Source organism: Protomyctophum parallelum (assembly GCF_964188405.1).
Source record: "Protomyctophum parallelum genome assembly, chromosome: 18".
Taxonomy (NCBI): domain Eukaryota; kingdom Metazoa; phylum Chordata; class Actinopteri; order Myctophiformes; family Myctophidae; genus Protomyctophum; species Protomyctophum parallelum.
In genome coordinates this window covers 43,266,049-43,281,866 of record NC_139716.1, presented here as the reverse complement: position 1 = coordinate 43,281,866, position 15,818 = coordinate 43,266,049, and the positions used below count along the sequence as shown (strand labels likewise).

Sequence of the window (15,818 nt, the reverse complement as noted above, 5' to 3'; positions counted from 1 at the left end):
GAGTGAGGGGTATGATGTTGGGAGACCCGGAACCCCCGATGACCTTGGGATACATCACTGAGGATACGTCCCACAGAAATGATGTCATCATATTATAATGAGCATTAGTGAGGACCAATTATATGAAGGTAGAAAATTGGTGAAATTCTCCTTTAATCCGATCAAATGTGAATATTTTCTTTTAGATTTTTTTTTAAACATTTAATCCGATCAGATTTTAATATTTGTAGTGATATTTAAGGGAAGTCGTTTTTTTTTTATATTTACAAACATTTATTAAGAACGGGGAAAAAACAAAACAATAAAAGAAGTCCCATTGTCCAATCAGTCGCCCCGACTTCCCCCCACGTCTCCTCAGAAGTGGGCGTGTCCGTAGTGCTGCGTGGGGATTGGCTGCTGCTCGATGGGCGGGCTCCACGTCAGGTGTCTGTTGATGGCCTCCGACAGCTGTCCGTTAAACTGAAGGCCCTGACCACCCCCCTGCCTGTCTGTCTGCTGCTGCTGCTGCATACCCCCCACCACCTGCCTGTCTGTCTGCCTGACCGTCTGTCTGCTGTTGTGCAGGTAATGCCTGTCTGTCTGCCTGCTCAGCTGCAGACCGCCTGTCTGTCGGTCTACTTGTCTGTCTGTCAGCTGCAGGCCGCCCGTCTGTCTGTCTACCTGTCTGTCTGCCAGCTGCAGACCGCCTGTCTGTCTGCTGTGCAGGCCGACGTGCAGCTGTTCGTCCGTCTGTCTGTCTGTCTGTCTGCCTGTCAGCGTCTGCAGCCTTTCCATCTGTCTGTCTGTCTGTCCGCCTGTCTGTCTGCCTGTCAGCGTCTGCAGCCTTTCCATCTGTCTGTCTGCGCCGGGCAGACAGGCGGGCAGCCCGTCTAGCATCATGTGGGCGGGCTCCATCATGATTGGCTGATTCTCCGAGATGATGTACTTGTCTCTCTCCTGATTGGCCATCTGCGCTAGTCCATCGGCCACGCCCCCTCCCCCTCTCTCCAACTGGGGGGAAGCTTCACCTCTAATAATAGCCCCACCCCTCTCCATGCGCGGGTCTGCGCTGTGATTGGTCCCGCCTCCCCCCCTGATAGCCAACAGGCTATCAGGGGGGGAGGCGGGACAAATCACAGCGCTCCTGATGGCCCCGCCTCCACCTCTCTCCACCGATTGGTGGTCTGAGGAAGCCACGCCAACTCCCCTGAAAGAAGCCACGCCCCTATTGTCATCCAGGCTGTGGTGCTGTTGTTCGTTGGCCATGCCTCCCCTCATAGCCACGCCTCCCGCCCTGTTCCTCTTCTTCCCTCCTCCTCCTCCTCCTCGTAGCTCCGCCTCCTGGATGATGTCACAGGAGGAAGAGGCCACACCCCCTCTCTCCGCCAAGGCGCCAGAAGAAGCCACGCCCCCTCCTCCGCCTCCAGGGGCGTCGGCCTGACAGTGAAACATCTGCTTCTTATGAGACTCGATCTGGTTGTGGACCTGAAACATATTAAATATACTTTAAAACATAAAATACACATTCAATATAAAATATACATAACATTTTTCATTTCTGGCCTTTTTTGTTTAATCCATTCTGAACGGGCACCCATTTTGGTGTCGGCATCATGTTATGCTTTAGCTATTTAAAAATAGCAGACCTACAAGCTCGTATCGCGCCACAGAGTGGCGCGATACGAGCTTGTAGGTCTGCTATTTATTTTTTTAATCGAAGAGCGACTGACATTTTTTAGAATCTGATCTCAGGTCAGAATGGGTTCATCAGACCAGTGTGTGTCCGGCGGAAACCTCGTATGAATCTGATCTCAGGTCAGAATGGGTTCATCAGACCAGTGTGTGTCCGGCGGAAACCTCGTATGAATCTGATCTCAGGTCAGAATGGGTTCATCAGACCAGTGTGTGTCCGGCGGGAACCTCGTATGAATCTGATCTCAGGTCAGAATGGGTTAACAACGTTTTGATCTCCGCTTCGACGCCGGGCTACACCGAGGGCGTGGCTAGCGGACACGAGCGCCGCCCGCTAAGGCCCTGGAGCTCTGTTTTTTATTTTATGCATATATATTATTATATACTAGTCCTTACCCGTTGTGAGATATTTGCCCCCCCCTGTGGCCGTGAAGGGTACTGCGCCCGGGTGCGTTTGTAATTGACTAATAAATTAATTAATAATCATTAATGTGTCAAATCGAAGTCGGGAGTGATTGGTGCAGGCAGTAAGGAGTTACGGCACTGTTTCTGACAGACACACACACACACACAGGACAGACATTCGGTTAATTATAGTATGATAATACTGGTGGTGCCACTGAATCCTTCAGAATAATGGCGCTCGAGTGCCAGCCAGATGAGCGAGCTTTTATTCTGAAGCACTTTCACTTTCCCCAAAAAACAGGAAACTAAACCGTTTCTAAATCGTGCAGATAAAACTATTTCTTCAGATTCAGATAAGCACGATGGAGCCTAAAGTCAGAAATTCGCTCGGAACAACCCATGTTTTGATCAGCTGCATGGATGAAGCGTAGCTTCTGAGAAAAAAGGGTTTTAATACAGCACTTAAACAAGGAACTGAACGCTGCGCGCGCACGACACAGGTCGGGCGGGGCTGAGAAAGGCATTGCATAGCAAACGGGCCGTTGCTAAAAATAAATGATTTTAGCGAGACCGTTTAATATTCATAAAAAACCTTAAAGGACAACTTTAGTTTTTTTCAACCAAGGTTCATGTTTTAGGTTGTTATTAGAGAAAGTAAAAGATGAGTGTTAATCTTTTTTCATTTGCTGCATTCTTTCGTTTTAGGGATTTTAGCTCTTTTTCACAGGGGGGCGGGGGCATTCGAGCATGGGGCTAAATATGTATTTTTTTACAATGTTATGGTGATTTATTTTTATATTATTTACTATAGTCCTAATAAACCCCAGGAAATTACATCTGGCCACAGCAGATCACAGGATCTACTGAATGTGAAGGTAGCCTACTGGGGGAAGGCTTATACTGTGTGTGTATAGGCTCAATATGTCAGTTTGTCACATTCAATAGATCCTGTGATCTTTTGTGGTCAGCTGTAATTTCTTGGGGTTTATTAGGACTATAGTAAATAATAAAAAAATAAATTGCCACAATATATTGTAAAAAAAACACATATGCTCGAATGCCCCCTCTGTCAAAAACTGCTAAAATCCCAAAAACAAAAGCAGGCAGCAAATGAAAGAAAATGAACACTCACCTTTAAATTTCTCTAATAAGTAACAGCCTAAAACATGAACCTTAGTTGAAAAAAACTAAAGTTGTCCTTTAAGATGGCTACAGCAGTCCACAGACGTCTATAGCAGCCAATGTGTGTGTATAGATATATTTCTACCTGGTCTTGGTCTTTCCAGTATCTGTTCCTCAGATAGGGCTCCATATATAATATATTTAATATATCTGTTCCTCAGATAGGGCTCCATATATAATATATTTAATATATCTGTTCCTCAGATAGGGCTCCATATATAATATATTTAATATATCTGTTCCTCAGATAGGGCTCCATATATAATATATTTAATATATCTGTTCCTCAGATAGGGCTCCATATATAATATATTTCTAGATATATGTGATACAGAGACAGTCATGGCGGCAAGACTAACTGTTTAGGTTTTATTAGGTTTTTATTAGGTTTACTGTTTTATCTTTTTGGATACTACTGATGCACAGCTCTACACTGAGCGAATATTGGAGGAACAAGAAAATCCCACGGGGTCTACGAATGAAAACAGCCCCAACTCTGGGTAAGACTGACGAACAATTCATGAAACGATGGGGAGAAATCTGTAACAAGTGCTCCTTTGACTTAATGCTTCTCATCATTGAGCAATGCACTGCCGAGTCTCAGCTTGCTAAAACCGACATAAGAGACTCATGAGACTGAACTCCGTAGTAAATTTGGCAACGAGTTTGAAACTATAGACTATAGACTATCTTCCTTGTATGTTGTATGGCATGACATTTATGTATAATTCTTTTCCCCTGTATTATTGTAAACTGTTATTTTCAATGATATATATATGAGGAATGTTCACAGAAACACTGCACCTTCAAGTCACGTGACAAGGTTCTTCACAGCTGTTATCTGTTTGGATAAATTACATGCATTTTGATTGGTTGTTTACACTTCCTGAAATGTATTTAGTGACAATGTCAGCCCATCCTTGATTTAAGCCTGAGGAAGGTCGCAAGACCGAAACGTTGCTCAATAAAATTGCTCTGAACTAGCAAGTGGCAGTGTGCGGATGCCCCTTCTTCCACACTGTAGTTAATATACTAGATCAGGGGTCCTCAACTAGAAATGATGAAGGTCCACAATTTTTTTTGAATAAGACAGAGGTCCGGTCCCATGCCCGTTTAGTATGGTCAAGCCAAGCTTATACAAATCAGATCCCCTTCCAACCAACCAATAATGGGGTGCAGAGTGCAGGCCCGGAGTGGAACTCCAAATCCAAATCACACTGCGCGCAGGCCCTTGGGGGACATTTTGGGGGCCTTTGCAGCAATTTCACATGAGAAATGTACCATCTGATGTTATTTATATTATTAACTTTTTTTTTTTTTTTGGGTGGTCCGCAAAGAGGTGGTCCGCGGTCCGGTCGCGGACCGCGGTCCGCCAGTTGAATACCCCTGTACTAGATACTTCACATACTAGAGCATGTCTGAAATAAATGTCAGAGCTGAAATCGACATGTAAATATGAAATAAATGCTTAAACATGTAGCTATAGGTGTAATCAGAGACATCTAATAGAAGAGTTACGATGTTATGGGGGGGTCAATTTGAAGCTATGATTCCCTGCTTTCACATGACATGAAAAAAAACGAAGATTAAAAAAAATGATTTAGCCTCGGTCAGAAAACGTATAGATATACGGTATGTCTACCTGGTTATTGATATCCTTCCAGTGTCTGTTCCTCAGACATGGGTCCATATCCAGACATCTCATGCAGGCTACATTATAATATATTCAAATTAGGGCCGGGACTAATTGCGATTAATTTAGATTAATTAACTACAGATAAATTAATCGCACCTTTTTTTTCACCGCGGAACGTTTCTCACTGGGCGCTTTTCTATAGTACTGAAAACTGGAAATAATAAAAAGTCACCCCATTTTGTGTTGCCTAGAACTGGAGGTCTGACAAAAAACAGTAACAATATGAAGTAAGTACAGCTTTGTGATGTCACTGAGATGTACTTGTTACTGTTACTATTTCTTTTTCAGACCTCCAGTTCTAGGCAACACAGAATGGGGTGACTTTTTATTATTATTTCCACAACAGGTATATTAATGACAGTAAAATGTTGAAAATGAGTGTTATCCTGTAGTCACTATTCGTTGATTCACTGGGATACCAAAAAACATTTAAAAAAAAAGGTTTCTCGCTGTTCTCGGGTTGAATATTGATATGCGATTAAAATGCGATTAATCTAGATTAATTAATCGCAAAGCCTCTGATTAATTAGATTAATTATTTTAATCGAGTCCCAGCTCTAATTCAAATATAGATAGATAGATCATAGATAGATAGATGGATAGATGGATGGATGGATGGATGGATGGATGGATGGATGGATGGATGGATGGATGGATGGATGGATGGATGGATGGATAGATGGATGGATGGATGGATGGATGGATGGATGGATGGATAGACGGATAGACGGATAGACGGATAGACGGATAGACGGATAGACGGATAGACGGATAGACGGATAGACAGATAGACAGATAGACAGATAGACAGATAGACAGATAGACAGATAGACAGATAGATAGATAGATAGATAGACGGATAGATGGATAGACAGATGGACAGATAGATAGATAGATAGATAATGTTTAATAGATATATGTCTACCTGGTTCTTGATGTCCTTCCAGTGCCGGTTCCTCAGACATGGCTCCATGTCCAGACATCTCATGCAGGCCTCCTTCCCCGGAACGTTGTGGATGAGGACGTAGAAGCCCAGATGTCTGAAGACGGCCTCCTTCTCCTCGCCACTCCACGGGCGCCTCCGCATCTTGCCGCCGTTGTTGTTGTTGTTGTTGTTGTTGTTGTGTTTACTGTTGTTGTTGTTGTTGGTAGGACCTCCAACAGAACCTCCAACAGAACCACCAGTAACACTGGAAGAAGTACTGGGCCCTGAAACATGGAAACAGAACATTAACATGACAGCCCTCGCCTTGAACGGTCGGCATGGGATGAGGAGAGTGGAGTCAGTACTACTGTATGAAGTGGACCCGCACAGTGGAGTCAGTACTGCTATGTGGACCCTCACAGTGGAGTCAGTACTACTGTATGATATGGACCCTCACAGTGGAGTCAGTACTGCTATGTGGACCCTCACAGTGGAGTCAGTACTGCTATGTGGACCCTCACAGTGGAGTCAGTACTGCTGTGTGGACCCTCACAGTGGAGTCAGTACTGCTATGTGGACCCTCACAGTGGAGTCAGTACTGCTATGTGGACCCTCACAGTGGAGTCAGTACTGCTGTGTGGACCCTCACAGTGGAGTCAGTACTGCTATGTGGACCCTCACAGTGGAGTCAGTACTGCTATGTGGACCCGCACAGTGGAGTCAGTACTGCTGTATGGACCCTCACAGTGGAGTCAGTACTGCTATGTGGACCCTCACAGTGGAGTCAGTACTACTGTATGATGTGGACCCTCACAGTGGAGTCAGTACTGCTATGTGGACCCTCACAGTGGAGTCAGTACTGCTATGTGGACCCTCACAGTGGAGTCAGTACTGCTGTGTGGACCCTCACAGTGGAGTCAGTACTGCTGTATGGACCCTCACAGTGGAGTCAGTACTGCTATATGGACCCTCACAGTGGAGTCAGTACTGCTGTATGGACCCTCACAGTGGAGTCAGTACTGCTATGTGGACCCTCACAGTGGAGTCAGTACTGCTATGTGGACCCTCACAGTGGAGTCAGTACTGCTGTATGGACCCTCACAGTGGAGTCAGTACTGCTGTATGGACCCTCACAGTGGAGTCAGTACTGCTATGTGGACCCTCACAGTGGAGTCAGTACTGCTGTATGGACCCTCACAGTGGAGTCAGTACTGCTGTATGGACCCTCACAGTGGAGTCAGTACTGCTGTATGGACCCTCACAGTGGAGTCAGTACTGCTATGTGGACCCTCACAGTGGAGTCAGTACTGCTATGTGGACCCTCACAGTGGAGTCAGTACTGCAGTATGGACCCTCACAGTGGAGTCAGTACTGCTATGTGGACCCTCACAGTGGAGTCAGTACTGCTGTATGGACCCTCACAGTGGAGTCAGTACTGCTATGTGGACCCTCACAGTGGAGTCAGTACTGCTATGTGGACCCTCACAGTGGAGTCAGTACTGCTGTATGGACCCTCACAGTGGAGTCAGTACTGCTATGTGGACCCTCACAGTGGAGTCAGTACTGCTATGTGGACCCTCACAGTGGAGTCAGTACTGCAGTATGGACCCTCACAGTGGAGTCAGTACTGCTATGTGGACCCTCACAGTGGAGTCAGTACTGCTGTATGGACCCTCACAGTGGAGTCAGTACTGCTGTATGGACCCTCACAGTGGAGTCAGTACTGCTATGTGGACCCTCACAGTGGAGTCAGTACTGCTGTATGGACCCTCACAGTGGAGTCAGTACTGCTGTATGGACCCTCACAGTGGAGTCAGTACTGCTGTATGGACCCTCACAGTGGAGTCAGTACTGCTATGTGGACCCTCACAGTGGAGTCAGTACTGCTATGTGGACCCTCACAGTGGAGTCAGTACTGCTGTATGGACCCTCACAGTGGAGTCAGTACTGCTATGTGGACCCTCACAGTGGAGTCAGTACTGCTATGTGGACCCTCACAGTGGAGTCAGTACTGCAGTATGGACCCTCACAGTGGAGTCAGTACTGCTATGTGGACCCTCACAGTGGAGTCAGTACTGCTGTATGGACCCTCACAGTGGAGTCAGTACTGCTATGTGGACCCTCACAGTGGAGTCAGTACTGCTATGTGGACCCTCACAGTGGAGTCAGTACTGCTATGTGGACCCTCACAGTGGAGTCAGTACTGCTGTATGGACCCTCACAGTGGAGTCAGTACTGCTATGTGGACCCTCACAGTGGAGTCAGTACTGCTATGTGGACCCTCACAGTGGAGTCAGTACTGCAGTATGGACCCTCACAGTGGAGTCAGTACTGCTATGTGGACCCTCACAGTGGAGTCAGTACTGCTGTATGGACCCTCACAGTGGAGTCAGTACTGCTATGTGGACCCTCACAGTGGAGTCAGTACTGCTGTATGGACCCTCACAGTGGAGTCAGTACTGCTGTATGGACCCTCACAGTGGAGTCAGTACTGCTATATGGACCCTCACAGTGGAGTCAGTACTGCTGTATGAAGTGGACCCTCACAGTGGAGTCAGTACTGCTGTATGGACCCTCACAGTGGAGTCAGTACTGCTGTATGAAGTGGACCCTCACAGTGGAGTCAGTACTGCTGTATGGACCCTCACAGTGGAGTCAGTACTGCTGTATGGACCCTCACAGTGGAGTCAGTACTGCTGTATGGACCCTCACAGTGGAGTCAGTACTGCTGTATGGACCCTCACAGTGGAGTCAGTACTGCTGTGTGGACCCTCACAGTGGAGTCAGTACTGCTATGTGGACCCTCACAGTGGAGTCAGTACTGCTGTATGGACCCTCACAGTGGAGTCAGTACTGCTGTATGGACCCTCACAGTGGAGTCAGTACTGCTGTATGGACCCTCACAGTGGAGTCAGTACTGCTGTATGGACCCTCACAGTGGAGTCAGTACTGCTGTATGGACCCTCACAGTGGAGTCAGTACTGCTGTATGGACCCTCACAGTGGAGTCAGTACTGCTATGTGGACCCTCACAGTGGAGTCAGTACTGCTGTATGGACCCTCACAGTGGAGTCAGTACTGCTGTATGGACCCTCACAGTGGAGTCAGTACTGCTGTATGGACCCTCACAGTGGAGTCAGTACTGCTGTGTGGACCCTCACAGTGGAGTCAGTACTGCTGTATGGACCCTCACAGTGGAGTCAGTACTGCTGTATGGACCCTCACAGTGGAGTCAGTACTGCTGTATGGACCCTCACAGTGGAGTCAGTACTGCTGTATGGACCCTCACAGTGGAGTCAGTACTGCAGTATGGACCCTCACAGTGGAGTCAGTACTGCTATGTGGTGGTATGACTTTATTAATAGTTTGCAGGAAAGGTACAGTTCAATACAAGAGTGCTAAGATGATTCAAAACCCAAGCCTAGCTTGTTCCCATTGGGGTCCTTCATATTAGCTAGATTGTTTTAGTTGGTTTTTATTTTATGGAATAAGCCATTTGTGTTGAATGTGGGCCAAGTCATAACTGACTGTTATTAACTGTGAAGAAATTTAAAGAGAGATGCTCTCAACAGTTTGTTTTATGGAAACAGTTGCTTGTGTTGAATGTGCTAATTGCACAGAATTATTCAAAGGAGAGAAAATGTAGCAAATGACTTTGATTACTAAATGTGTCATTGACAGAATATAAATGGAAGGCCAAGCTATAAAATAATGCACATTTGATTTGTCTTTTCATTTTATTATGTATAGACTAGATAGAAGTTATCAAGTAGGCTATCATTAATGTTGTCATTCTATCAACTGGCCCCTGGCCCCTTGCCATTTTTGTAATGTGGCCCACAGGTTCAGCTATTTGAGTATCCCTGATATAAACTATCATAAAAAATAAAGAACAGAATCAGAATCAAAGTTATCTTGGTGGAAAAGGCGCCTGGCACTGATGGTGTTTGTCTCCATCTACAGGAGGAATGAGGCGATGACACCCACACAAACTAAGTGATTAAAAAGTTACTTTTCACAGTAACACAATACTTTTTGGTGTAACTTAACCGATTCTGACCGGGCACCCATTTTGGTGTTGGCATCATGTTATGCTTTAGCTATTGAAAAATAGCAGATCTACAAGCTCATATCGCGCCACCGAGTGGCGCGATACGAGCTTGTAGGTCTGCTATTTTTGAAAAAAATCGAAGAACGACTGACATTTTTAGAATCTGATCTCAGGTCAGAATGGGTTCATCAGACCAGTGTGTGTCCAGTGGAAACCTTCGTATGAATCTGATCTCAGGTCAGAATGGGTTAAGTAAAGTAACGGAGTTACTTTTTAAATGGAGCAACTAATGTAGTAAAGGTAACTAGTTACTGGACGGTACACACAAAATAGAAAATGCTCAATAGATGAAACACCCGTTCAATAACCCATTTTGACCGGGCACCCATTTTGGTGTCAGCATCATGTTATGCTTTAGCTATTGAAAAATAGCAGACCTACAAGCTCATACGAGCTTGTAGGTCTGCTATTTTTGAAGAATCGAAGAACGACTGACATTTTTAGAATCTGATCTCAGGTCAGAATGGGATAAAAGACCGTCTCGATAAGCCTGCTCAATAAGGTGCTCGTTATCATTATAAATCACACCTGTGTGAAGTGAGAGGCGCTCTTACCGGCTTTAGCCTGTTTGACAGCTGGCAAGCCGGGAGCTAAAGCAACTTCCTCTGCACTTACACTACAACTACGGAACAAGGAGCAACACTACAAAACCAGCGCCGTCTCCGCTCCTCAAACACACACTGCCTCAACCCCGCCAAGGGGTTTAGCATGGACGAAGATAGAGCCCTTAACAGTTTGACTGTTTTTTACGATTAACCCGCATTTTAATCAACCCCCCTTCACTGCCGAGATTGTTGTATTACCTTTAGAGCATACGCTGAATTATTTGGGCTTTTAATCCGCGAAAATCCATCAAAAAAAGCTCCCGTGGTTTGTTATGATCTGTGTGTAGCATCCACCATCTTGGTGCACGCGGAAGACGCACACAAGATTGGTTTCAATGAGGCGTTGCACCCAATGCATTTCCATTGGCCTCAATTTCCCAGAAGCCCTAGCAGCCCACAGCATGTGACGATTTCCGGTTTTGTCATCACAGCGAAGGCATCCAGTCTCATACTCCGCGACGAAGACGGATTTTCTTTTGATTCATTACATTACGGCGGATTAAACACATAAAACAAAAGGCGGGTATGTCCGATACGGCAGCGACATTAACCTGGAGTAATCCATTCAAGGCACGGAAACTGTTAACCCATTCTGACCTGAGATCAGATTCACACGAGGTTTCCGCCGGACACACACTGGTCTGATGAACCCATTCTGACCTGAGATCAGATTCTAAAAATGTCAGTCGTTCTTCGATTTTTATTCAAAAAATAGCAGATCTACAAGCTCGTATCGCGCCACTCGGTGGCGCGATATGAGCTTGTAGATCTGCTATTTTTCAATAGCTAAAGCATAACATGATGCCAACACCAAAATGGGTGCCCGGTCAGAATGGGTTAATGTGATTGGACAACAGACGTACCATGTGACAGAGACTGTGTGATGTGATTGGAGAACAGACGTACCATGTGACAGGCGTGAAGGAGTGAAGTCTGTAGTTTTCTCCAACACCTGACCAGAGAATGGAACTGTAATGATAACAAATACATTATATTAATAACAATAATAACAGTCACAATACTTGTCAACAGATGTAAAGAAGAAAAAATTATGCGATTGAACTCGATCTAGCATTTGACCGACGGTAAAACACAGAGGAATGCTCAGCATGGAGTTATTTTCTTTTTATTGCTACTTTTCCAGTGATCAATGTATTATCATCGTCATATTACGGTAAGAAAGCGAGTTGTCCGGAAATCTCCTTTAAAGATGCGATTAATTTGGATGAATTAATTACAAAGCCTCCGTTTAATTAAATTATTTAATGTGCATCAGGTGTGTAAGGTGAAAGGTCACACAGGTGTCTTACGGTGGCTCAGTTTGAACTTTGACCCCAGGCCAGGCTTGGCCTTCACTCTGAACAGCTCACTTCCTGATTGGACGCTGGCGGGCCGCTTCCACTTGGCCTCGCCCACAACGGGAGCTAGGAACCAGGAAACAAGGAAAGGTCACTGGCAAGGTGTGTCCTACCGGCCTGTCTGTCTGTCTGTCTGTCTGTCTTACCTGTCTGTCTGTCCATCCTACCTGTCTGTGTGTATACCTTAGCTCTCTGTTGGTTCTGACCTGTCTGTCTGTCTGTCTGTCTGTCTGTCTGTCTGTCTGTCTGTCTGTCTGTCTGTCTGTCTGTCTGTCTGTCTGTCTGTCTGTCTGCCTGCCTGTCTGTCTGCCTGTCTGTCTGTCTGTCTGTCTGTCCATCCTACCTGTCTGTGTGTATACCTTAGCTCTCTGTTGGTTCTGACCTGTCTGTCTGTCTTACCTGTCTGTTTGTCCCAGACGGAGGTCAGTCTCTCAGAGAACTCGGTGACATTGGCAGCCGCCGCCCAGTCTCCGGCAGCCATCTTCTCCGTGACGGTGATGTCACACACCGCTCTGAGCACGGCCAATAGCTTGCGGGGTCGCGACCCCAGGGCCTGGCGCGCTGCGTTGACCGCCAACTCCACCCGGTCGGGTTCCAGCAGCTCTGACAGCGAACGCACCTGGAGATGAAAGAGTTAATTATATGTCTGTCTGTCTGTCTGTCTGTCTGTCTGTCTGTCTGTCTGTCTGTCTGTCTGTCTGTCTGTCTGTCTGTCTGTCTGTCTGTCTACTCCAACAGCTCTGATAAGGAACGCCTGGAGGGATTAAAGAGTTATTAGATAATTACATAACAGTATTTTTTAAAGGTATATTCAGTGATTTCACTCAAAAAACCATAGGTTTCGTTTTTGGCTGTGGGACCAAAGCCTTTCGTCCAATCAGGATAGAGAGCCAAAAACGAAACCTAAGGTTTTTTGACCCCCAGGGGTTAACTGGGGACAGGGAGGAACTCCTTATTATGGCCAGCACACTCTATAGTAGGGAGGATTATCACAGCAAAACAAAAAAATAAGTGATATTTGAATTAAGTGAAATCACTGAATATACCTTTAAGCAGATTCCAGACTTTTGAATTACACACCATTTAGTCTTAGTCCTATTTAGTCTTCTTAACCCATTCTGACCGGGCACCCATTTTGGTGTTGGCATCATGTCGTGCTTTAGCTATTGAAAAATAGCAGATCTACAAGCTCATATCGCGCCACCGAGTGGCGCGATACGAGCTTGTAGGTCTGCTATTTTTGAAAAAAATCGAAGAACGACTGACATTTTTAGAATCTGATCTCAGGTCAGAATGGGTTCATCAGACCAGTGTGTGTCCGGCGGAAACCTCGTATGAATCTGATCTCAGGTCAGAATGGGTTAAACTGTTTAGTCGTAGTCTAGTCTCAGTCGACTAAATATCAAAAACCTTAGTCTTTTAGTCTTAGTCACAGTCAACAAAATTAACACCGTTACATAATCAGTTATGATAACTGATGTCATCAACTCACCCCGGCGTCCAGACTCTTGACGACCAATAGGAAGCGAGCGAGCTCTCTCATTCGCTGGCTCACCGCGTCGTACTTCACTTCCTGTCCCGCCCCCATCAGCCTGCTGCCGTACTGGCAGATCAGCCAATCACATTTCACCTGCAGGAGAGTCAGACAGACAGACAGACAACGTGACCAATCACATTTAATTTCTGGTGACTTACCACTGCTATGCCGATGACACACAACTCAGAGATTAGAATAGGGTGCATTTTGCATCCCAAAACGCAGTTTATAGTAAAGGGACGCAATAAAACAACAACCTCTGCATCCACTGCACTGCACTACTGTACTACTGTACTGTTTTTTATTCTAGCTTTATTTATAATAATCATTTCTTCTTCTGTTTAGCACATGAATATAACCACATTATAATATATAATGAAATGGTAGTTAAATGCTGCAATTTGTAAAAAATTAAAAATGAAAGAAAAAGGCAAAATATGACTCCTAACGTCGTTGAAGTGGGACTCATAAAATGTTTCTATCCTGTTTCTATCCTTCCCCCCCTCTGCCACTCAGGTGGAAGAGCGCATGCCTGACTGACATATCACAGTGGATGTCTTCCAACCACCTCAAGCTGAACCCAGACAAGACTGAGCTTCTCTTCTTCCCAGCTAACTCCTACCCTATGCGGGAGCTAACTATTTCCGTGGACAACGCCCTGGTAACGTCTGTCCCACCAGCCAGGAACCTTGGTGTTGTCCTGGACAGTCAGCTCTCGTTCAAAACACACATCACAGCTGTCACTCAATCCTGTAGGTTCACACTCTATAACATAAGACGAATTAGACCGTTCCTCACCCAGGAGTCAGCCCAGCTGCTAATCCAGACAACAGTTTTGTCAAAACTTGACTATTGTAACTCCCTCCTTACTGGCCTACCAGCATGTGCACTTAAGCCTCTCCAACTGATCCAAAATCCCGTTCGCTGCAGTGCCTACACAGAATACAAAACTCTGATGCTGGCATTCAAAGCAACCAAAGGTATGGCTCCCCCATATCTTGCAAGTATATGTTCGAACCCTACAAACCCTCCCGTGCACTCAGATCAGCCAACGCAGGGAAGCTGGAAGTACCCTCACTAAAAACGCCGGGACAACACTCCACACGTCCCAAACTCTTCTCCCTTCTGGCTCCAAAACTGTGGAATGCACTTCCCATTGCAGTCAGAACTGCAGCATCACTCCCAATCTTCCGCCGTAGTCTGAAAACCCACCTTTTCAGACTCCATCATGGCCCATAGCACTTACCCTAACCCCTTGTAGACTTAGATAGCATTTGATACAGACTCATAGCCTGTGCCTCACATAGGGATGCACCGATCCGGCTTTTTGGCATTCGATACCGATTTCGATACATGGGGGTCCAGTATCTGCCGATACAGAGTACCGATCCGATACCCCCCACAAAGAAACATAATAACCTATTAAGCTGTATGCCTCACTGTGTGGAGTCTGGAATCATTATTTTGTGTAAGGCAACATCAAGGCTTGACTTAAACATTACTTTCCCAACTTTGTAAAACAAAATGTAACAAACACAGATATAAATGCACTGAATTATTTATTAAATAACTGTGCAACAATTAGACCAGGTTAATGTGTGCGCAGGCTAGCCTGGCTGCATTCCACATGTTATACTGCCAATACTACACTGCTGTGTCACAGAGGAGGTAGAGTTGTTTTCATACTGTAATTACACATAATTATCGGATCGGATCGGATAATGGATCGGCCACCGATCCGATACCCGATCTAGAATTTTAGCCTGGATCAGCGCCGATCTCCGATACGAGTATCGGATCGGTGCATCCCTAGCCTCACAGCACTATAATTGCATTGTATGTAGTCATAGCACTTCATAGTACATATGTATAACATAGTATAGTATATATGTATAGTTTATATGTATAGTTTCATTATATAGATATTCCACTGTTACGTTCTTTTAGCTTACGCATGTTTCATGATAACTACTTTGTATCTATGTGACGTATTGCCATGCTTTTTGTTCTTGCTTAATGTGAATCGCTCTGGATTAAGAGCCTAAATTGTAAATTGTAAGTACAATTTAACCGACCGAATGATGGCAGAGAGCTCAGTTTTAAAGAGTTGGAGTTCATTCTGAGCATTAAGAAATCCGTAGAGTGGGTCTGATAGTGATAGGTGCTATAGTTCAGTTCCAGCATGGAGCAAATATAGACACTTGACTGGAGCATCCCAGCTATAATGAATTGTATTTTTATAGCACTTTTCCAAGTGCTCACAGCGCTTTACAATGGTACATTCATTCATACATTGGGAGGTGAATCTTTACAATGGTTCATTCATTCA

The 15,818-nt window shown here is 45.3% G+C and overlaps 1 protein-coding gene and 1 long non-coding RNA gene across 2 annotated transcripts in view; both read right to left on the bottom strand.

Moving 5' to 3' along the window:
- Nucleotides 1-268: 268 nt before the first annotated feature.
- On the bottom strand, nt 269-1,022 carry LOC310875521. The gene is made up of 2 exons (XR_014570656.1): nt 824-1,022; nt 269-766 (listed from the first exon to the last, which is right to left on the bottom strand). It is a non-coding gene; the product is annotated as an uncharacterized lncRNA (long non-coding RNA).
- Nucleotides 1,023-1,112: 90 nt separating this feature from the next.
- The window catches only part of LOC310875635 (uncharacterized protein), a gene marked incomplete at its 3' end in the record, with an annotated part of 32,565 nt that continues 17,859 nt past the window's right edge, over nt 1,113-15,818 (bottom strand). Inside the window, exons 7-13 of the mRNA XM_083788923.1 lie at nt 13,445-13,582; nt 12,352-12,571; nt 11,905-12,018; nt 11,501-11,563; nt 5,880-6,163; nt 1,183-1,464; nt 1,113-1,142 (exon numbers count right to left, since the gene is read on the bottom strand). Of these exons, the coding sequence (XP_083645049.1) occupies nt 1,113-1,142; nt 1,183-1,464; nt 5,880-6,163; nt 11,501-11,563; nt 11,905-12,018; nt 12,352-12,571; nt 13,445-13,582 (1,131 nt within the window). The remainder of the gene's footprint in view (nt 1,143-1,182; nt 1,465-5,879; nt 6,164-11,500; nt 11,564-11,904; nt 12,019-12,351; nt 12,572-13,444; nt 13,583-15,818) is intronic.